Source organism: Dipteris shenzhenensis, chromosome 13 (assembly GCF_047967505.1).
Source record: "Dipteris shenzhenensis isolate YYH24624 ecotype China chromosome 13, Dip_SZ_1.0, whole genome shotgun sequence".
Lineage (NCBI taxonomy): Eukaryota > Viridiplantae > Streptophyta > Polypodiopsida > Gleicheniales > Dipteridaceae > Dipteris > Dipteris shenzhenensis.
In genome coordinates this window covers 46584246-46608650 of record NC_141608.1, presented here as the reverse complement: position 1 = coordinate 46608650, position 24405 = coordinate 46584246, and the positions used below count along the sequence as shown (strand labels likewise).

At 43.7% G+C, this 24405-nt stretch overlaps 1 protein-coding gene and 1 pseudogene across 2 annotated transcripts in view; one reads left to right on the top strand and one right to left on the bottom strand.

The window, feature by feature from the left end:
- Positions 1-24405, bottom strand: part of LOC147895481 (uncharacterized) — a 138718-nt gene that overhangs the window by 60776 nt on the left and 53537 nt on the right. For both annotated transcript variants that reach the window (XM_087384029.1, XM_087384030.1), the window contains exon 5: positions 10073-10135. In XM_087384029.1, coding sequence (XP_087240155.1) covers positions 10073-10135 — 63 coding nt within the window. The remainder of the gene's footprint in view (positions 1-10072; positions 10136-24405) is intronic.
- Positions 98-9939, top strand: LOC147895482 (MFS-type transporter clz9-like; annotated as a pseudogene).

The window sequence follows — 24405 nt, the reverse complement described above, 5'->3', positions numbered from 1 at the left end:
GAGTTGGTGGGATGGATTCCGAAAGAGGCATACAGAGCTGACATTCCGAGTGGCAAAGCCACTTGATCACTCAAGAGCTGTGAGCCTCTGTCCTGACATTGTTGCTTCTTTCCATGACAACCTAGAGACAATGTATAATCTACACAGATACCCACCTCAAAACATATGGAATGCTGACGAGACGGGTGCAAGGATCTAAAGATAGAGGAATGAAAGTGCTTTCTAGGAAGGGCTCAAGGCAAGTATACGGACTAAGGCCCGATTCAAGGGAGTGGTATACAATTCTTTGTTGTGTTAATGCGGCTGGCTTTGCTCTTCCAGGATATTACATATTCAAAGGAAAGAGAGCAATGCATAATTATCTAAGCCAATGTGAGGAGGAAGCTGTCACGTCAATGCAAAACAAGGCTTAGATGACAGGCCAACTATTCACTGCATGGCTTCAGTACTTCAAGGCCTCTGTTCCAAATGGAGTCACACCGACAAACAGAAAATTGCTCATAATTGATTGACATGGGAGCCACACTGTATTGGATGTTGTGGCCAATGCTACAGAATGGGGGATTGATATTGTGACATTGCCAGCACATACTTCCCATAAGCTCCAACCCCTCGATGTGTCAATCTTTAAATCTTTTAAGAGCAACTTCAACAAGGAAAGATCGGTTTGGTTGATGCATAATTTCTGCCCCCAAGTTTTGGGACATAGCCTATTGTCAAGAGGACGTGAATTTATGAACCGTGACTAACTTTGGCTTAGGGGACTAGCCCACGGGAAGCGACACTTCCCAGAAGTCCCTAGGTGCACACACTAGGCCTACATGCTAGGGGCAAGGCAAGGTTTAGAGGGGTCATAAAGTTAGGCCCAAGAAAACCAATGTTTCATTGGTTAGAAGGGTTAGAACTTTATTGTGGGGGCAAACCAATGTTCCATTCACATGTCATGCTCTAGCCGAGATAGCATGACCTCGGATAGATCGGTGGGCATTTTCTCTTAGATGACCAACTTTTGTAATAGTTAATGTGCGTAATTGAAATGGTCAAGAGAAGTAACTGCCAAGGTCCTAGGTGAGGGCGGAATGGCATTGACTAGATAGTTCTGAGTGCTAAGGCCTAGGTGCACCTAAATGTGAAATAATGCCAAGGGGCAAGTGGTTTTTAATGTGCCCCAAGAGAGGGGAAAAAAGATGCACCAAGTGGAGAGGCTATATTGATGACATTTGGCAAGGAGAACTATCTAGGGAATTGAGGGTCTCATGGATAAGTATGAAGGAAAATAACGAAGGAATATACGTAATCTGATGATTTACTATCCTTGAGAATAGGCTGGGTGGAATAACAGATAGCCATCGCCCGTGATTGTTTCAACGAGTAGAGATTCAGGTAGCAGATAAAAACGTGGATAGATAACGTAAGGGAAAGAAGCCAAGAAGTGAAACCTGGTGACATTTTGGTATCAGAGCATGGTTAGAGGATGAAAGGGATTCGTGATCTACGACGAAATCGGTGAAGGTGTAGGATAACGAGGGTTGTATGTGACGTGATCCTGGGCGATCAACGGTGTAACAAGAGAAAGGATGATCTGCGCCAAGAGGAGCGTAGGGTCTAGAGAAGGATAGACGGGTCGAGCTGGACGTGAGCTTGGGCGCTGTTGACGTCGAAAGAGCGTTGAGGGCACGGCTTTCGTCACCTGCAAACACCTCATGACCACGCTTTGTGACCTTCACGGAGCTCGTCGCTGGTCGCAGTATTCTCCGTCTTGCCCGTCAACCTAGTGATCATCTTGCGTAGCACTTCCTTCATGGCAAGTCTGGAATTTGCGACGGTTCTTTAGTTCTGCTGTAACCTCCCAATATCATTGGACGGAACTGATCGGCGCTAGGTGAGGCTACGTAGAGATCGACAGAAAGCAGGCTCGGAGCAATCGTCGGCACCCCTGCGTGCGAAAATAAAGGGCGACTCTGGAGATGCAGGTCTATTACTGAGCCATCGTTTCGGGCTTGGACCTCCACCCACTGGGCTGCCCAGTTTCTCTCGTGAGGCAACGCCCGCCTTGGCTCCGCAACGTCGGATTATTTCATCAGGGAGCTCTTTCCCTCGTACAGTTTTTTGTTTTCAATTGGTCCTGTTATTTCTGCACTGTTTTTATTTATTTTAAAAAAAAAATCAGGAAAGCAGGACAGAAGTGAAGGGTGTATATATTGGTTATTTGGGTTTTTTTTTTTTTTTTTTTAAAGAGAAGAAAGAGAAAAAAAAAAATCCCATCTTCCACTGTGAACCTATGGAAGCAGAAGGGCAGAATTCAAGAGTGAATCCTGAGTCTAGAGTACAGTCTACACAACAGATGTCACATCATGCAGCACCTACATTGATTGGTAGGATTTCGATATTAGAGGATGCTTTACAGCAGATTATGAACCAGTAGCTTCAAGTGAATGCTGGTCAAAATGAGATCAGGGAGATGGTGCAAGCCTTGTCGGCTAGACCGTCTAGAACTGATAAGGGCAAAGCTCCAGCAGAGTCAGAGCCCAGTATACATTCCTTAGAGCGCGCAAGGGTCAAAGTGCCTAATATCGCTAATTATAGACCGGAGAAGTACGCTGGTCGGATGACCGAGCGCAGCTCTGATGTGATCGAGGTTTGGTTACACAAGTGGGAAGAAGCCTTCGCCATTTGTGAGATTAGATCCGATCTAAAGAAAATCCGCGAGGCCACACATCTGTTTATTGAGGCAGCGGACAGATGGTGGATAAAGCAACAGAAGGATCAAGTTGCTCCAACCACCTGGGAAGGGTTTAAAGCTGAATTCAAAAAACACTTTCTCCCACCTGATGAAGAATCCCGAGCTTGGGATGCTTATAGAAATCTTCGTCAGAGGAGTCTGTCAGTGGCAGAGTACACTCACAAATTCAGGGAATGTGTCATGAAAATAACAGACCCTCTCCCTATGTCGGTTCAGTTAAAGAACTATATCTATGGACTAAACGACAAAATCAAAATGGAAGTTCGGGCTAAATATGTGACTACACTAAATGAATCTATTGCAGTAGCCCTGAACTATGAGGATGCCAGAGGCAGATCTGGTGGATTTGTGCAGGCAGGGACTCAGTATGAGTACCCGAAAAAAGGGGGATTTCCGAGGAAATGGGTTTCAAAGACAAGTGTCTCGCAGCCAAGTGGCCAAACCAAGCAGGTGAAGCCGGTTGAGGGACCAGTAAAAACAAGTACCACCGTTGGGGTGAAAAGGAAAATAACTCCAATGGCAGCCCGGGCTTGGTCAAAGTCCTCGTTGACTCCTGAACAAAAAGAAAAAGCTAGAAAAGAAGGATTGTGCTTCGGCTGCCTTCAGCGACATCAGTGGAAGGATTGTCCACTGAATAAAGACCGTCGCACGGCTAATATGATAATATCTGAATGCGACGTAGAAATGCAGAAGAGTCCCAATGCAGAACATATGCAGATGCAACTGGCGGGACCTTCTCAGAGGTTAGTACCTTGTTTGTTATGTGTATCTGTTGCTAAGTTAGTGACGAGTGCACCTGATAACATCCTATCTAAGCCCGCAGCAACGGGGTATACAGCCTTCAATGATACGGAGTTAATTAAAATGAAAGGGCAAGTGGCCAGTCATGATGTCATTGTGTTGTTTGACTCAGCGTCAACTCACAATGTGATTAACTCCAAGCTCGTGAAGAGGCTGAAATTAAAGACAAGTCCATCTGACTATGCGTATACAGTCAGGATGGCAGATGGAAGTTCAACTGAAGTATGGGACCAAAGGGTTACCCAGTTGGAACTTCGGATTCAGGACTATGCTGAGAAGCTTGATTTTGAAATGACCAAGCTTGCTCATGCAGATATAGCCCTGGGTATGGCATGACATTCTAGGAAGAATCCAGCCATTGATTGGAAAAAGCACGTATATCAATTCAAGATGAATGATGTGCTTTATGTCTTGCGAGGTGAAAAAGATATACCTCAGGGACCGTTGGTTTCCGTGATGGAAATCAGAAAAGCTCAAGTAGAGTTTTTATTCCTTTGCACGGCATCGGTAGAGCCGGTGGATGATTCTTCGGCTAGCACTGATGTTACGCAAAGTGGTGAGATGGGCAAGCTGGCTGATCTTATAACAGAGGAGTTCTCTGAATGTTTTAGGGATGAACTACCTTATGGGTTACCTCCAGAGCGGAAAGTTCAACATAAGATTGAACTGATCCCGGGGGCAGAACCCATAAATAGACCTCCCTATAGAATGAGTTTTGCTGAAGAAGCGGAGGTGCGTAGACAACTGGAAGAATACCTCAAGTTGGGGCAGATTCAACCAAGTTTCTCACCTTTTGCTTCGCCAGTGATATTAAAGAGGAAAAAGGATGATACGTTTCGCCTCTGTATAGATTACAGAGCATTGAATAATATCACTGTTAAGCATCCGATGGCTCGGATTGATGATTTGCTAGATGCATTACATGGAGCCCTGATTTTCAGCAAGATAGATCTTAAGTGCGGCTACCATCAGATCCGGATTAGAGCCGAGGATGTGCATAAAACCGCTTTCAGAAGCAGGTTTGGTCATTATGAGTTTTTGATAATGCCCTTCGGACTTACCAATGCTCCAGCGACCTTCGTCATGCTTATGAACCATTTACTACGTCCGTATATCGGAAAGTTCGTAGTACATTTTATTAACGATATCTTGATATTCAGTAAAAGTGTTACTGAGCATCATGAACACTTAAGAATAGTGTTCAGTACTTTGAGGAAAGCCAGTCTTTATGTGAATAAAAAGAAAACTATACTGTGTATGGTTAGGCTTGAATACTTAGGGTTCATAATTACTCCACAGGGGGTAGAAATGGATCCGAAGAAAGTGGCTGCAATACTAACTTGGCCAATCCCTCAGAGTCTGACCGCGTTGTCTGACCGCGTTGCGATCATTCTTGGGATTTGTCCAGTTTTATAGAAGGCATATCAAAGGATATTCCGGAATAGTATCGCCATTGACTGATCTGACCTCAGATAAAGTACCTTTTATTTGGGGACAGAATCAACAAGAAAGTTTTAACACCATAAAACAAGCTGTGGTCTCAGGACTGGTGTTAAAAATAGTTGATCCCCAGAAACCGTTGTTCCTAGAAACCGATGCAAGTGGCATTGCGGTAGGAGCAGTCCTCCTTCAAGAGGGAAGGCCAGTAGCCTTTGAAAGCAAGAAGCTTTCTCCCTCTCAAAGGAATTGGCCAACTCATGAATTGGAGTTGTATGCTGTTATCCATGCTTTGAAAACATGGAGGCATTATCTGTATGGTTCAGAGTTTTATGTGGATGTAGATCATGATACTGTGAAACATTTTTGTAAACAACCTGACTTGAGGGGCCGCCAAGCTAGGTGGGCAAAGCTCACATGCAGGAGTTTAATCTAACGATTCGGTACCGAAGAGGAAAAGATAATAAGGTGGCTGATGCGTTGTCTCGCATTATGCACAACGTGAGTTTCACGGTATTAGAGAGTGCTCTAATGACCGAGATCAGAGAAACTCAAAAGGTGGACGAGTTTGTCCAGAGCTTATGGCCTAAAGCTCATGTGTTAAAACCCGGGGAAAGTGAAAAGGATGACCTAGCATCCAGAAAAGGCCAAACTTATGCAAGATATACCATAAGGGATGGTATGCTAGTTAGAAATGGCAAGGTTGTAGTACCTGGTCAGAATGATCTCAGGCAGAGAGTCATTCGACAATGCCATGACAGCCCGTGTGCGGGACATCCAGGAGTCGAGAAGACATATGATCTCGTGAAGCGAGATTTCTTTTGGCCAAAGATGAAAAAGCATATTCATGAATATGTAACACGGTGTTTCTCGTGTCAGGTAAGTAAGGCCGAGCGGGTGAAGCCACCCGGACTTTTACAGCCCTTGGAGATACCACTAAGTAAGTGGGAGAGCATTTCCATGGACTTTATTGTAGGACTACCTGCAACACAAGGAGGATATAATTCTATCCTTGTGGTGGTTGATCGTCTAACGAAGATGGCTCACTTCATTCCGACTAGAGAGTCTGTTAGTGCCCCGCAAGTGGCGGATTTGTTCATTAGACATATATTTCGTCTGCATGGATTGCCTAGATCCACAGTGTCAGACAGAGATGTTAGATTTACCGGTCATTTTTGGACAGCGGTATTTGAGACACTAAGGACTGAGTTGGGAATGAGTAGTGGGGATCATCCTGAGACGGATGGTCAGACGGAGAGAATCAACCAGATTTTAGAGGATATGCTGAGGGCATATGTGTCATTGAAGCAACATACGTGGGACAAGTGGTTGCCATTGTTGGAGTTTGCCTACAATGATAGGAAACATTCCTCTACCGGGTTCAGTCCGTTTGAACTGAACTATGGTTATAGACCAGCCAATCCAACTATAGTTGGAGTACCTCAGAAAGTGCCTAGTGCCGCGAACTTTGTAGTTCAGATACGGGAGATGCTAGCACTTGCGAGAGCTAATATCCGCCAGGCTATGGATAGAGCCAAAGTGTATGCGGATGAAAATCGGTCTATAAGAGTATTTGAAGAAGGAGAAAAAGATTTTCTCAGAGTTCCTTCGCACTCGAAGTCGTTGACTTCAGGAGAGTGTGCTAAGTTATCACCTCGATACTGTGGGCCGTGGTTAATTCTAAAGAGAATAGGCAGTGTAGCCTATAAATTAGAATTGCCACAGGGGTGTAAGGTGCACCCGGTTTTTCATGTTTCGCGCTTAAAGAAATTTTTGCATACAGGTGACTCACTAATCGAAGGTGTGGTTTTGTTTCAGGAGATAGAGGATATTGCAAGGCGCCAGCCAACAAGAATCCTGGACCGAGGAACAATGCAAATACGAAATCGGAAGATACCCACGGTGTTGGTTGCATGGCATGGTCAGCCTCTATCGGAAGCTATCTGGGAATCCGTATACCAGTTACGGAGAGCGTTCCCAGATTTCATCATCGAGGACGCTGATGCTTGAAGAGGGAAGGAATGTTATGCTCTAGCCGAGATAGCATGACCTCGAATAGATCGGTGGGCATTTTCTCTTAGATGACCAACTTTTGTAATAGTTAATGTGCGTAATTGAAATGGTCAAGAGAAGTAACTGCCAAGGTCCTAGGTGAGGGCGGAATGGCATTGACTAGATAGTTCTGAGTGCTAAGGCCTAGGTGCACCTAAATGTGAAATAATGCCAAGGGGCAAGTGGTTTTTAATGTGCCCCAAGAGAGGGGAAAAAAGGTGCACCAAGTGGAGAGGCTATATTGATGACATTTGGCAAGGAGAACTATCTAGGGAATTGAGGGTCTCATGGATAAGTATGAAGGAAAATAACGAAGGAATATACGTAATCTGATGATTTACTATCCTTGAGAATAGGCTGGGTGGAATAACAGAAAGCCATCGCCCGTGATTGTTTCAATGACGAGTAGAGATTCAGGCAGCAGATAAAAACGTGGATAGATAACGTAAGGGAAAGAAGCCAAGAAGTGAAACCTGGTGACATCACACCTACCCCCTTCCTCTCCTCCCACGCTTGGTTTTTTATGAAGGTACGGGATTCTTTAAAGTTTCTTCTTGCTTGCATTACTCACTTATCCCAAGGTCCTCTCTCTCTCTCTAAGGTTCATTCTCCAAGGATTCCGTACACCTGTACGGAAGCATTAATTACTATTGTACGGGCTGTTGCAAGGAATCCAAGGTGGACTGTACGGAATCCTTAGAGCTTATTGTGGGCGCAAATCAATGTTCCATTGGTTTTGTGGGGTTAGAGCATTAATGAGGGGGCCACATGGCAGTCCCTCATGCACACGTACCCCCTTTCTCTCCTCCCACGCTTGGTTTTTGATGAAAGTACGGGATGCTTTGATGTTTCTTCTTGCTTGCATTACTCACTTGTCCTTAGGTACTCTCTCTCTCTCTCTCTCTCTCTAAGGCTCATTCTCCAAGGATTCCGTATGGCTATACAGAAGCATTAATTACGGTTGTACGGGCTGTTGCACGGAATCCAAGGTAGACTGTACGGAATTGTTTTTGCTGGTTGTCAGGAAGAGCCTGTATTATGGTCACTTCTTCAGTGTGAGATCTGTGTTGATGCTTGGTCACCCTGAGAAACTGGTCAGTGGGTTGTGGGTTTGCCAGACCTGTTGAGCAAGTTGGATGCTTTGTGGAATGCTTGGACACCTTTACAGTTAGTGGGTCAAGGACAATGGTGAATGCCTTAGCCTTGCCTTGGCACTTGGGCACTAGTGTGTGCACTAGGATGGAATGCAGGTTGTAGCCAAAGTTTGGCTTGGACAGAGGAACTGCCAGTGGGGAATAATGGAAGGGGCACCAAGTGTTTGGGGCCAGTGTGGTGTCTTCTACTTGGTTTCATTGAGCAGGGGCACTCTAGCCTCCATCTAGTTATTTCTCAAATTGTTTCGAAGTGGTATTGTTTGAAGTTAAGTGGCTGGAAATGATGCGATGTGGCTGTGAACAATGAATATGCAATGATAGTTACGGTCTACTACCCTTTAGGAAACTAAAGGCCAGTTACACCTATAAGATCTTAGCTAGGGTCTGGACCTTAAAGCTCCTACTGCTCTACTTGAAAGGGCTATCAGTAGAAGAAGATAGGGATCTCTCGGACATCTTGCAGGGGTCGGAGTGCATATGGCCTCTCTCATCTTTGAATCGATTAAGCTAGGACCTTGCCAATTGGAGGCCCATCAAGAACTATCATGTCATCCTTTCTCCCAGTTACACCCACGATAGGAGTACTCCGCGCACCAGATCTCTATCCAATCTGGCACTCTCGTATCTGTTCTCCAGCCACAAATATGCTGGCTCGTTCTCCTAAAGTCACTCGATGGAGACTAGGACCCTCTTAAGTGCCCTCTTTCCTGAAGGACCTGCCTGAAATGCAAACCCCCCACTACGCCCATTGTCAAGGTGAACCCCTTGTTGGAAGAAGGTGTCTCCATTTGCGAATGTCCTTGGCTGAAAACATGTGCTCCTAGAGCATGAGAATATCTGGTGATTGCCCAACAAGAGCTCTCCACAACTTCTGTAAGAACAAGTGTTGCAGGTATTAACGTGCCCGACCATGGAAACCGTGCACGTTCCAGCTCACTAGTATCCACCTCATGAAGATGATGGAGTCGTCGCAAATAAGGTCTTTCAATAATAGGAAGCCTACATGGCCAGCAAGTGGACTCTGTTGGGGGCTTATTAGCGCCACCAAGTCTTTGGGGATCCACCTAAGCCTTCAGCTCTCCAGTTGTATAGGGAGCCACTGAGACCAAAGGAAACAGCATATTTGTGCCACAAGGAAATGGACGTGCACAAGACACTAGAACCCCCCACATATAGGGCAGTATCATGTACTAGCTTGGAGTGAGAGCTCAAGATCTTGGCCAATCAAAAGGCATGGGCAAAACCAGGCCAGAATCATGCACTCGCAAATAGTAGCCAAGGCCTCCATAGCAAAAAGGAACAAGAAAGACATCTGGGTGGACTGTATGCCACACCAAATATTTATTGGAAAAAGGAAGTACAAAGGTGACATGAACAAATGATCTGGTTTAACAAGTAAAGAGTGCAAATATATAACTATAGTCAAGGTGCAATGTAAGACAGTTTTGCCCGAAAGGCTTGGAGGGTTCAAGTAAAGATCAGTAAAGCTTAAGACTCTGGTGCCAGATAAAGTGATTACAAGTCAACTATGGTCTGGATGCTGAAGAGAAACTCAACGACATTTAATGTGATCAGGAGGAATCAGACACAAGCAGATTACCCATAAAGCTCATAATCACTTCAGTGGACCAGGGAAGAAATGCTGTCAAGATTATTTCCATTATCAACAAGGCAGTCAGAAATCAAGCCATGCTTACAAATGCATATGCACAGAAATTGATCAGGAAGAATATAAACTACGGCAGCTTCTGAAAATACAACAGTGAAAAAGAAGAGTAAAACATGAATTTCATTCTATGTAGACAGCTTCAAGTGACTTCCCAGATGTTGACTCAGGAAAAACTTTCTTTAATCAAATTTTGTCATGTAGTTATGATAAACATACCTGAGCCGTTGCAGCATAATTTATTGAACCTCCAATATAACTTGCACAAAGAGATGACGCAATCTGATCAAGTGAATTGTCTTGCATTAGCTTAGGCTCTTTTTATACTGTTCCTGCTGTAAAATATATTGAGAATACAGAGCTTCATGCGAAAAGCACCAAATATATCTTATATACACGCCCTCTTATTTTCAATATTATTTACTTGTTAGATGCTGCAGTGACTTGAATCCGTCCGAATGTGGATGCAAATTTCCCTTGGAAATCATTTACAAAGGGTCTTAAACAATAGTATCTCTTGTGTCATGAGGTAACATTCCCAATCATTATAACTATCCAACATGTATTGTCATTAGAAACAACCATTTAGACTCACCCACACCCTGCAATTCTTCTTCTTCCCTGACCTTTCCTGTTGCTGAACCTCTCCCAAGGGTCCTGAATGTCAGGAGAGATGTTTGAGGATTTTCTACCACATATCAGCTCTAGGTTTCTTGGGGTAGACTACCCAACTCTTCAAGAATAAAGTTTGGAAAAGAAATAAGAACTGTGGAAAAGGAAAGTTTTGAGTGTCAATGATACTTGACATGAAACTGTTGGATTCCTGGAGTTTATGTCAAAATTTCAAGTGATAAAGATGTGAACATAGCTGAAGGCTACATGATGTCGTGTTCACCAACATGTTCATTGTTTACGATAACACTACAGGTTCTACAGGATCTTTAAAACTTTCCACCACAATGATTCTTCTTCCGAAAGAGCCAAGCTAGATGAAATATGAAAGGGCTGTGCCTGCCTGAAGACAAGAAAATGACTCACACACTTCAGCTTAGAAATGGGCCGGTGGAGCTTCCCCAGAGGAAAGCTGCAAAGAGAATAAGCCTGCATATCAACCATTAAATTAATTCATTTGAATATGGCTCATCCAATCCTCTATCTTCACCATACAATAGGATGAGTTCCACCAATTGGTGTTAGCTATATCATCCTTCCCCCAAAAAATCAATAAAATGCTGCCTCTTTGCACCATTTGCATTCACAGTGCATTCCCAAACACATTAAAATGATTAGGCTCTTCAGAAGCTCAAACATCCAGTAAATTTCCTGGCCATGACGTTCCACTTGATGCTGCTGGGCTTAGGACCTTATTTTTATCAATTTACAAGCTCGTAGCTCCCCTATTGCAAGGTTGGACCACTACTTTAGTTCCTCGAACCAGGCCTGCTATATATGGATATTAGGCTTGGAATAAGACATACAATTAAATATCTTCAACATGCAACAAGAGTGAAATGGAGCAGGAGAACAAATTGCAGTAAAAGCAAGGCAGCTAAAAACACCAAGTGAGGGTAGTTGACAATGTAAGAATTATATTGCATCGGAAAAATGAGCACAATCCTGGTTTGAAGGGCCTCATACAAAAGGAGAGAAATGGAGGATGGGTACACTTAAGCTTCATAAGCTTGTGGAAGGGGATTGAGGAAGCTAATTTACCACATACCTACTCCCCTTGGTGGCTGCACTTTTTGAACAGGAATGAAGATGCTGAAGAAAGCTACAATGGGGAAGTCAAAATTTTCTTCTACAAAAACCAAATTCAGGACTGAAAGTTTGGTGACAAACCAACAAGGACATGATAGGAGTTGAAGGTTAATACTAGCAACATGTAGGGCAACAAGAAGCAACAAGGACATGATAGGAGTTGAAGGTTAATACTAGCAACATGTAGGGCAACAAGAAGCAGAATAAGAGGACCAAAAGCATTGAGCAACGATGGGTTGACCACAAATGAGGTACTGAGCACCAAAGAAAGAGAGAAAGGTCACAAATCTAAAGCCTAGAAATCAAGTGAAACATTAGTTTTTGGAAACTACAAGGAAGCCTAGCAATGACATGCAGATTTTTCCACAAACCAAAAAAAAACGGAGAGCCGGGAAGAGGTGATTAGCAAAGAAGAAGAAACATTGCAGGAACATAATTATCATTGGAAATGGAGGCTCCAAGGTACAAAGTGTTGGATATTTGGAGCCTCCTATGTGAGCATGGGTAGTGGTGATGTATGTGACTTGTGAGCATGACCTAAGCTATGAGGTGAGAGTGTGAGTTGGTGTGATTGAGAGAATTTCGATAGTTCTACTACCTAGAGAGAACTCACATATACAGCTGCTGGTTGGACTAGGGGACCAAAAAGGAGTGATCTCTTGTATAAGTACTAGAAATGAGCCTGGAAAAATGATCTCTCCAATGTCGAAAGTGAGACATGCCCTCTAGCCAATTGTGCCTATGCTGCCGGTTTCATGGTGAACTTGGGGCCTACAGAAATGCATACCAAGTACATTTGGTCTAACTATCTCAACTGGCTCCCGTGCTAGTGTGAGCCTCACATTGAAGCTCAGCTGCATTATCGTTGAAGATCATAACCTTGGTTTTACCCATGTTGACCTTCATATCTTTGCTGCAATGTACACATCCATAGTCTATGTCACCGGAGCCAGATCCACATGTACTCCTCAAGACCCTCCTACCCTGCATGCTATGCATTTGTGCATGGGTGTGCGCATGCGCATGCACATGCATGTGAATATATACATATATATAAATAAAAATGCAGTAATTTTGCATGGCAACGCCTTGTGGACAGGCTTCAGCATGCCATACATGAATATGGGAGTCATTTTATGCTTGATTGGAGAGCTAAAGTTCGGCATGCTAAAGCAGCGGTTCAATCTTTGACTGTACTTTTTCAGATGCAGCCCCTTTCTTCCCAACAAATGGACACTCTCGCTCAGTCAAAAGCTCTTTTGCAAGCTAATGACCGACGTAAATTGGCCAAGTGGCAGGTTCGAGCAAGGATGACTCAATTTTTGGATAAAGGATGCTCCTCTAAATCCTTTTTTCAAGGGTTACATGCTTTCAGGAGAAAGACATCTTGCCTCAGAGTCCGCAAACGGGATGGGGAATGGACTCGGTCTTTCTCAGAGCTTCAACATGAATGCTTTTCTTATTTTCAGAAGCTATTTGCACCCCCTGATACTCCTTCTTTGCAAGAATTACAAGCTCGGGAGATTCTTTTGCATCAAGTGCATCCCATTATCAACCCACAGGAAGCTCTCAAACTGGATATGCCTTTCACTGATAAGGAGCTTGATGATGCCTTGTCTCATCTTAGCCCTGGTAAGGCTCCGGGGTATGATGGTCTCACAGTGGAGTTTTTCTTACACTTTTGGGAGGATCTTAAAGGTGTCATCCTACAAATGATTAATAACTCTTGGCACACAGGAGTACTCCCCTCCTCATGGAAGCATGGCATAGTTAAACTCATTCCCAAGAGGAAATTGTGTGAGCATCTTATGGATTGGAGGCCCATCACATTGATGCCCGTTATTTACAAACTCTTTGCTAAAATGCTAGTGCACCGCCTTCATCAAGTGCTCTATGAGGGCTTGCATCCTTTGCAATATGGTTTCGTCCCTCGGAGGCAGATTCATGATAATATTGGCAATGCTCTCATGGCTATTGAATATGCAAAATATTCTGAACAGGATGTTTTTATTATGCAAGTGGACTTTGCCAAAGCTTTTGACACGGTCAACTGGGACTTTATCTCACAAACAATGGCTAAGATGGGCTTCGGGCCAAAAATGGCTAATGTCATCTCTACTGTTTATATGCTGGCTCTACAGCCCAATGCATCCTTGGAAATCATCTTTCGCAATCTTGGTCCTTGGGTCGTTCGGTCCGGCAAGGATGTCCACTCAGTGCCCTGTTGTATGCCATTGCCACTCACCCACTTCTCTCATATTTGGATCATCTTACCGCACAAGGTCTTCTCACTGGTCTTCAGATTCCTGGAGCCCCTTCCTTTATTGCTCAGGCCTATGCAGATGATTCTTTTTTTATGCAACATAATTCTCCACAGCAGTTGAAGACTATTATGGACACTCTTTCTTCATATGGCCTGGCTGCTGGCATGAATGTTAATTTCGATAAATCTAGCCTCATACCGTTGCATTCATATGATTGGCATACTCTTCTATGGCCTGGGCACATTATGCAGCCCTGTGATGTGGTCCGCCATCTTGGTTACCCTATTGGCTGGCACATCACTAGGAAACAACAGTTAAAATGGATTTTTGATAAGCTTCATGCCAAACTCCATTATTGGAAGCTCTCCACTTGGCCACTCCATGTTAGGCTTCGGATTGTCCAGTCGATTATTATGGCTTATGTTCAGTATTATTTGCCTTTGATGCACTGGACTTCTCAAGACATTTCTGCCTTTATGTCTCATGCCATGGAACTGTTATGGAAAACAAAGTCTTCTGCTAAAGCTCTAAGACTTATGAGGATGACAAAAGTCTGTTCCCCAAGGATGCACGGTGGATTGAATGTGCTGAATATTGCGCACCATGTCTTGGCCAGGAAAATTCCTCTTCTACTCACCTTTTTTCGTCAGAAGCAGCCATGGACTCATATGCTTGCAACCATGTGCACGTCCTTACGTACTACTGCACATGGTGCCTGGCTCACTGATTTTTGGGAGGTTATTTTGGGCAGATTTGTAGGCTCTATCCCGGGTTGCCCCTTTGCTACTTCACTTATTAGCGATTGGCATCAGGTCCTTTCGCATGCTCATTGGGCCCCTTCCGTTTTATCTCATGCCAATTCCCTTCGGCAAGAAAGTATTTATTGGAGTGCTGTTTTTGATCCTCCATTGGCCTTCCAAGAGCCGATTCGGGCATATAATCTCAGCAAATTGGGGATCAGGTGTATAAATGACGTTGTTGATGCTACTGGGCACATGCTTTCCTTCCCTCAAGCCATGGCTTCTTATCCACTAGCCATGCATCACAGGTTTATTTGGGGAAAAATTGCTGAATTACTGCAGCCTTTTCTTCCCATCCCTCCTTTATCTAACAGGGACCGATTACATGATTGGCAGTTACACCCGGTGGGCTCAAATTCTCGTCCTGTTCCTCTTCCTAACCTAACGGTCAGCACGACATACTCTCTCCTCTAGCCGTCACCATGGATTCACTTACATGCTAATTCTCTTTGGCATATGGCAAAATCGCTTGCTTGGTGGCGAAAGAATCTCCGCAATTTATGGAGAAGCAAATTGCCTCTCAAGCAAAAGCTTTTCCTATGGCGTTGTCTTACAGGAACCTTATCCGTGGGGGTCACTCTGGCTCAACGAAGGATTGCATCTGCTTCCTGTCTTCGATGCATGGCCCCTTCTGAAACGGTGTCTCATTTGTTTTGGATGTGTTCCAGCACTAAGACCTTCTTATGCAAAATTTCCATGTCGCTTCGCCTTCGTTTCCCTAACTCACCTTTTGGGAAACATTTTTGGCTTTTTGGCAGACTTCCTGCAACCCTGGTCCATTACTCCTTATTTTTGAACTGGGTCAGATATTGGGCTTTTTGGACCATCTGGCAGGATCACAACATGCGATATTTTGGGAATCCGTTCTTGCAATCTTATGAATATTTCAGACTCTCCCTACGGCAATCTATCTATGATGCTTGCTATCAAGGAGATCTTCCTCAGTCATGCCTGGAAATAGTTTTTCTTTGCTTTTGATTTCCTGTTGAGGCTCTCTGCTTTTTTGAGACCCTCATGTAAATTTTGCTGATAATATGATCATGGATTTACCCCAAAAAAAAAAAAAAAAAAAAAAAAGTGTGTGTGTGTGCGCACGCAAGGGGATCAGCCTTGGGCTTTCATGATCTGCTCTCTTTTGTTGCATATTGATACTTCTGCTTTTGGGCATTGGCAGCCTACACAGTGGGATTTTCTACTTGGCTCTATTCAAGGCAAGATCAGAGGCTGCCCTTTTGTCTCTCGTTTGCTTCTTGATTGGAAGCATATTTTATCCCACTTGGAATGGAATGGCATGGATTCTTTGTTGGGAAATTACTTGAAGGCTGAGAATATTTATTGGTCCAAAGTATTCCACCCTCCTTTGGCTATACAAGAACCTAGGCATTCTTATTTTATATCTTTCAAAGGTATTGCTTCTATGGCGGATGTAATTCAGGATGATGGCACTCTTTTATCTTTTTCTACGGCTGCTAGCAAGTACGGTTTGGGAGCTCATTATCGTCCTTTATGGCACAAAATTTCAGAAATGCTTCAACCTTTCTTGCCGGTACCTCGTTTGGAACTTCAGGATAGCTTGAGGATTGGACTCTCCATTCTTCCTCTTCTTCAGCCCGTCCTTTGAAGCTGTCACATATCACAGTGCCTTCTCTGTATAAAGTGTTGTTACCTCCGTCTTGGGTTTCTGGCAGATCCAATTCTGTTTGGCGTATGGATCGCAACCATAGTAAGCATATAATAATGTGCGCTGCCCTTATACTCTACGCATTAAGCACTACGGAAAGGGAAGCCATTTCAGTGGTGGAGAAAGTGGTTGCGTCTCCTTTGGCATTATAAAGTCCCTCTTCGGCAACAGGTTTTCCTCTGGCGAGTCCTACTTGGCGTTTTTCCATCTGGGCAGTTACTTACGCATAGACATATTGTCTCGGCTGTTTGTCACAGATGTCTACATTCTGCTGAATCTTATACCTCACATTTTCTGGCACTGTCCACATACTTGTGATTTCCTCGCTCTCATTCGTCAGGGGCTTCGAGCGAGATTTCCTACTGTTACTTTTGGCAGGTTCTTCTGGTTATTTGGTTTTCATCCAGCTAGACAGGGTTTTGATTTATTTTTTGTTTGGGTGGCTCTCATTCGTCAGGGGCTTCGAGCGAGATTTCCTACTGTTACTTTTGGTAGGTTCTTCTGGTTATTTGGTTTTCATCTAGCTAGACAGGGTTTTGATTTATTTTTTGTTTGGGTGCGCTACTGGGCACTTTGGACTCTATGGATGGATAGAAATCATAGAGTCTTTGGTGATCCTACTTTTCCATCTTTTGTTTTTTTCAGACGATCTCTGCAGCAATCGTTTTATGATTACTTTTAGACTCATTTGATTGACCATGATGTATATATGGCTTATACTCAGATTTTCCGTTGAGTAGTAGTTACTCCGCTTTTGGAGTACCTATGAATGTAATTATTTCACAGCAATAAAATATTCTTCTCACAAAAAAAAAAAAGTGTGTCTTCGGCCTTTGTCGACAGTGCCTGCGAGCGAGATTCCCATCTGTTCCATTTGGGAAGTTCTTATGGCTATTTGGGTTTCATCCATCCAAACCGGAGTTTCATCTTTTCTTCGTTTGGGTTCGCTAGTGGGCACTATGGACTTTATGGTGGACATCTAGGAATTGTAAAGTCTTTGGTGATCCTACTTTCTCTCTATTTGGCTTTTTTAGGCGTTCTCTACAGCAATCTTTCTTTGATTGCTTGCAGACCCGCTGCATAGATCATGAGGTCTTTTTGGCATATACTGAAATTTTTAGTTGATGTAATTGTAGCACCTTATTTTGAGGTTGCTACTCATATAATATAATCAATCAAAGATTTCACCAAAAAAAAAAAAGTGTCTTTGGCCTTTGTCTTCTAACGAAAGCATGCACTTATGTGAGGCCAAATTCTGTCTCCAATCAAATGATCAAAGAAAGCTTGCTAAATGGGAAACCCGATCTTGACAAAGGGCTTTTTTGGATAAAGGCTGCTCTTCGAAGCAATTTTTCAAAAGTTTGCATTACAAACGACAGGTTGCAAATATTTGTCGGGTCTGGATGCCTCATGGTTCATGGTCTTCATCTCGCTCTGAGCTTGCTGATTTTTGTGTGCAGCACTTCTCCTCCCATTTTGGGCATGTGGACTTTCCTTCTCCTAAGATTTTTGTCTGCACGTCACCTTCTTTTACAGCATGTCCATCCAATTAAGCTCAGGCTTTGGAGCTGAAACTTCCCTTCACTAAAAGGGAATTGTCAGATGTGGTTAAATCCTGTGGTAGATGGAAATGTCCAGGATGGGATGGCCTCACTGTTGAATTCTTTCTTGCTTTCTGGGATAGCCTCAAATCCCCTCTACTGCAAATGGCTAATTCAGCTTGGGAAAATCAGCAAATGCCCCTATCATGGAAAAAGGGACTGGTAAAGCTCCTTTCTAAGAAGCAGATTTTTTATTTTATCACTGATTGGAGAATCACGCTCATGCCAGTCATTTACAAGATCATAGCTAAAATGCTTGTTGACCATATCAAAGGCTATTTGCATGATGGGCTGCATCCTTCTCAATATGGTTTTGTTCCTCGTAGGCATATCATGGACAATATTGCCAATGCTTATGTTGGGATTGAATATGCCAAGTACACGCAACAGGATGTTTTGCTCTTACAGATTGACATTGCCAAAGCTTTTGACACAATTCAATGGGAGTTCATCTCGCAAACAATGTGATCCTTGGGCTTTGGAATAAAAATGCAACAGGTTATTTATTGGCTCTACAAGGATAGCAATGCTGCTTGTATTCTTTCTGGAGACATCTATGAAGAATGGACTCTTCGTAGTTCGGTTCGTCAGGGCTGCCCCCTTAGTGCCTTACTGTATGCTATTGCTACTCATCCTATGTTGCAATACATTGATCATCTAGTGGCTACAGATTCTCTCCATGGTTTGGAACTGGATGAAAATCGCAGCTCTATTTGCCTCTAATCGTGTTCACCAAGGCAGATCTTGATTCCTTTACGTCTGTCATTATGGAGATCTTTTGGTGTCCCAAACATGGCAGAAAAATTCTCAGACTTCTTTCGGTGCATCGAATCTGTTCCCCTAAAATACATGGAGGTTTGAATATCACTAATATCCAGGTGCACATCCTTGCTCACAGGGGGAAAAATGTTGTTGCAATTTCTGAAAGGTGATCAGCCCTGGGCTCTCATGATTCAATCTCTGGTCACACACATCAGTACTCCTACTTTTGGTCATTGGCAACCCACTCAGTGGGATTTCTTGTTTGGATGCATTGATGGCACTTTGCATGGCTGCCCTATGGTCTCCAACTTGCTTCTTGACTGGAAGCATATTCTGTCTCACCTTGAATGGCATGGTCGACAATCTCTGATGGGTAATTCTTTGCAGGCTGAAAGCATTCACTGGTCCAAAGTTTTTATGCCTCCGCTTGCTTTACAGGATCCTCGCCGTTCTTACTTTATTTCTTTTAAAGGGATCAATACTGTTGTTGATTTTATTCATGATGATGGCTCTATGCTTCCCTTTTCTCTGGCAGCCACACGGTATGGTTTGGGTTCTCATTATCGTACTTTGTGGCAACAAATCAGTTGTATGCTTTCGCCTTTGGTTCTGATTCCCTCGTTGGAACTCCAGGATCGATTAGAGGATTGACATTGACTTCCCTTGGGTCTCCCTCTCATCCTTTGAGGTATCTCAGATTATTGTGCCTACATTATACAAAATCCTTTTGCCTCAATCATGGGTTTCAGAAAGGGGTAATTCTCTTCGGCAAATGCATCGGCCAGCTAAGTGGTGGAGGAAAAGACTGCGACAACTTTGGACGTACAAGGTTCCACTTCGGCAACATGTTTTTTTATGGCGAGTGCTTCTGGGAATTTTTCCATCTGGAAGGTTACTGGCCCGTAGGCACATTGCTCCTGCTTCATGTCATCGGTGTTTGACTTCTCAGAAGATTGTGCCTCATTTATTCTAGCATTGCCCGTCTTCATGGTAGTTTCTGGATTCTCTTTGACAGCGGCTACAAGCGAGATTCCCGACTCTTCTCTTCGTGAAATTTTTTTGGCTCTTTGGTTTTCATCCACAGCGACCAGAATTTCATATTTTCTTTGTTTGGGCTTGCTATTGGGCACTTTGGACTTTATGGACAGACCGCAATTCTAAAGTCTTTCGTGATCCCAATTTTTCTTTGTTTGCTTTCTTTAAGCGTTCTCTGCAGCAATCTTTCTTTGATTGCTTGCAAACTCGTCAGATAGATCAGGATGCATATTTGGCTTATACTGAGATCTTCAATTGATGTATTTTCTAGTGCCTCTTTTCTGAGGTGACTATTCTTGTAATATAATCAATCAAAGTTTTCACTTTTTTTTTAAAAAGTGTGTGTGTGTGTGTGTGTGTGTGTGTGTTTTTGCAGCCTTTTGCTCTTCTCATGCCGGGTCTTGTATAGTCTTTTCCTGATGTCTCTTCCTCCCCTCATCCTGCTGCTCCGACAGATGGCTCTTTCGTTTTCTCTGCTTCAGCCCCCCCTTCTACCTCTACTCCTCTTGCATGTGTCTTCTTTTGGTGGAAGCGTGGTGGTTTGCCTCCTTCCACCTTGGTTAAATCGGCAAAGTTGGATGTCGCGGATGGTCCTTCGTCTTCCCTTCAACTGGACCTTCTTCGCCAGATGTGTTTTGCTTCTGTCACAGATGTTCCTTCATCGGGTTCACAGCTTGTTTGTTCTTTGGACTCTGCCGTTCTCGTTTCCGGTCTTCGACAGGCTCAGCAGTTTGGGGTTTGCCTCTACTTTATGGGCAAGGTTTTATCTGCAGCTCAACTTCGTCATTGGGCTGAAGTTGCAGTGGGTCAGGAATGCCTTTCCTCCTTTGTCTTTTTGGGCAAAGGTTTTTATTATGCCCACTGCTCTTCGACTGATGTGATGGAGCGACTTGTCAGTCGTGTTGGTATTCATGGGGCTGGTTTCTTTGCTTATGTGATGCCCTGGGATCCACTATTTGATCTGTCTGCCTCTCTTCTGACTCACTGTCCAGTCTGGATTACCCTCAAAGCGTTGCCTCTGCCTCTTCTTCAGCATCTTCCTACTCTTGTAGCTTTTTTGGGGAGGCCTCTGCATGTTTCAAGACAGGAGTTTTTGCAAGCTACTCGAGATGTTCGCCTTTGTATTTTATAAGATATGATGTAGCCCGTGCCCTCTACTCTGGATCTTGATTTGGGATTTGCTCATCCGATGAGCATCAGGTTGCATTTTGCCTCCTTTCCTACAGCATATTATCGGTGCCGGCAGGTTGGTCATTTTGCACGTGTTTGCCCTTCGGCTTCCGTGACCACTCCTCCTGCTCCTTCTTCAACAGTAAAGTTCACTCTTCCTTCTCCTCCGGTTTTTGCTAAGGCTTTATTGGATAAGCCTTCTTTTACTACTCCAAAGCATTACTGGAGGAAGGTAGAAAAATCACAGGTTAATCTTTCACTTGCTAAAGAAGTTCAGGATCCGACTCTCGTCGTTGAGCATCATCAGCCTCCTTCTCCTCTAGATATGGATGCGTCCCTTGCAGAGGGGATCATACAGGATGCTGCACATGCTCTTTCCTCGAAGTGAAGCTGAAATGTCGAGTCCTACTTTATCAGATGCAGCTCTTTCGTCGGAGGATACAGATGTTGATCTAGCTCCTTTGCCTTTGATGCCTGTGCCAGAGTCTTCTTCTATTCGGGATGTAGAAGTGTCTTTTTTACTGGAATCTTTTCATCCCATGTTACAACAGGTTTTTGACCCTGTGATTCAGAAATTTCGGGTACCAGCCTACATCAAGAAGAATCACAAGGGCAAAAAACAGCTGGTTTTTATTGATTGTATGGTTTCATTACTGCATCAGTTTTTACAGAGCAATAATTTAAAGCTAGAGGATGCTGTGTTTGATCCTCCTCCAGCTTGATATGTAACTTTTTACTTGGCTGCCTCATGACTTTTGCTCTGAGGCTTTACTTGTAAAAAAAATTTATTGTACTTATTGGTAGGTTTTTACCTCTTTTTGAGGTTTCCCACAGATTTCACTTTAAAAAAAAAAAGTGTGTGTGTTTCTGGTATATGTGTGTGTGTGTGAAGCAATAAAATATTCATTCTCACAAAAAAAAAAGAAAAGTGTGTGTGTGGGCAATCTTTGCTTGGGAATTCTTTGAGAGCTGAAAGCATTCATTGGTCAAAAGTCTTTCAGCCTCCCTTGGCTTTACACGAACGTCAACGTTCCTACTTTGTCTCATTTAAAGGCATCACCTCGGTTGCTGATGTTATAGATGATGCTGGTACTATGCTTCCCTTTTCTCTAGCAGCCACTACATATGGATTGGGCTCTCATTATCGTCCTTTGTGGCAACAAATTACTTCTATGCTTTCGCCTTTTGTTCCGATTCCTCCTTTGGAACTCTAGGACCGGCTGGAAGATTGGACTTTGACTTCTCCAGGGTCCTCTTCTCGTCCTTTGAGGCTATCTCAGATTACTGTACATGCATTGTATACAATCCTTTTGCCTCAACCTTGGGTTTCAAAGAGAGGTGATTCTGTTTGGCAAATTTATCGCCTAGCCAAGTGGTGGAGGAAAAGATTATAGCAACTTTGGGCCTATAAAGTATCGCTTCGGCAACAGGTTTTCTTTTGGCGAGTTCTTTTGGGAGTGTTTCCATCTAGACAGCTATTAGCTCATCGACACATTGCTCCTGCACTTTGCCACAGATGTTTTGCTTCTTCGGAGACTATGCCTCACTTGTTTTGGCATTGTCCGTGCTCTCGTGAGTTTTTTTATCTACTTCGACAGCGCCTGCGAGCGAGATTCCCATTTGTTCCGTTTGGGAAGTTCTTCTAGCTATTTGGGTTTCATCCATCCAGACCGGAGTTTCATCTTTTCTTCGTTTGGGTTCGCTACTGGGCACTATGGACTTTATGTACATATAGGAATTGTCAAGTCTTTGGCGATCCTACTTTCTCTCTGTTTGGCTTTTTTAGGCGTTCTCTGCAGCAATCTTTCTTTGATTGCTTGCAGACTCGCTGCATAGAGACCATGAGGTCTTGTTGGCATATACTGAAATTTTCAGTTGATGTTATTGTAGCACCTTGTTTTGAGGTTGCTACTGATATAATATAATCAATCAAAGATTTCACCACAAAAAAAAAAGTGTGTGTGTGGTGTGAGGTGGTGTGTGGTTTGAGAGAGAGCTCCAGCCATAGCGATTCCAGCCCTCATCCGGCCCTGTTGGTGATCCCAACCTGCCCCTACTGCTGCCTACGGTCCGTTCATCCTCCTCATCTTGCTCGCTGCTGCCAGCCGCCTTTCTGGAGCTCCATCTGGTGTCTTTTCCACTTCGTTTCAACCTCCTACAGCTCCCTGTTTGTGTGTGTGTGTTTCCTGCAGGTTTTCCCTTTTACTTGTTCAGCCCATTCCGTACAGCCTCCTTATCTCCTCTATCCACCTTGTACTTTTCCCTCACCATTTTCAAGTTTATTTTCTCAGTTATCTGTTCGTCCATACAACCTTTTATTCCGTACTATTTTGTCCCGTACAATCTGTCAGTACAGATTCCCTGTGTTCGTACAGTTGCTTTGCATCCATACACCTTGTCCGTACAGGTTTGACACATTCGTACAGACCCCCTGCACTGGTACACTTTCCTACGTCCGTACAGGTTTTCTAGTACAATCGTACTTTTCTGCTTCCCCCGTACTGTTTGCACTCAGTCGTACAGCCGTACTATCCTTTTATTCTGTATTGTTTGTACTGTTGGTTCAGCTCCGTACAAACCCTGCCAGTTTGTACTGTCTTCAGCCAGCCTGTTCTCTCTGTTCTTTTGTACTTGCTGCTGTTCTCAACCTCTCTCTCTATTTTCCTTTTGTCTTTCCATTACAGCATCTCCCTCCTTTTTTCTCTTTTCAATTTCCCATGGAAACTGTCAAGACCTACATGCACAAGAAGTAGAAATAGGACTAAGGTCAGGATGACTCGATGCATGCCTCTCTTGAGGCTCAACTGGTTTTTGATGTTATGCATGAGGGCTTTGAAGACACGCGTCAGGATTGGAAGGACTCTGCTCCCACTGTTAGGCTCATGGTGGAGGTGGATGACATCGTGGATCCCATGTGTGATTACACCAAGCATGCCATTATTATTTTTTCCCCGGGACGCATGCTTGTTGCAGCAGATGTTGGAAATTGGCTCACTAGGACTTTGGGTGGTTTCTTTGTTCGGAAAGTGCATTATGCTGCTCGGTGTCTTTTAAAGGTTATTATGACAGATGAAGTGCACAAACAGATGCTCCTTGAACACTCCCCTTTGTATTATGGGCAGCAGATTGTGCATGTTTTGCCCCACCAAGGATTATAAGGCTTTAGTTCGCCATCGTTGTCCGGTATGGGTGGAAGTGGTTGACTTCCCTCAGTGCTTGGCTTCTCTTACCCAAAATTGCAGCATCATTGGGTAAGGGGGTGTGCCCTCCGTGGCAAAATGGGAACTCCAACCGAATTTGCATTTTGTGGGATACTGATCATCCCACTCCTGACTCTTATTCTGTTATGGTGAATCACGTGGATATTCTTTTTATGTTTCTGATATTTGGGATGCTCTCCATTTTTGGAGACTTCCCATCTTGTAAATTTATGAGCATATAAATACAGCACTGGATATTACTATAAAAAAAAAAGTGT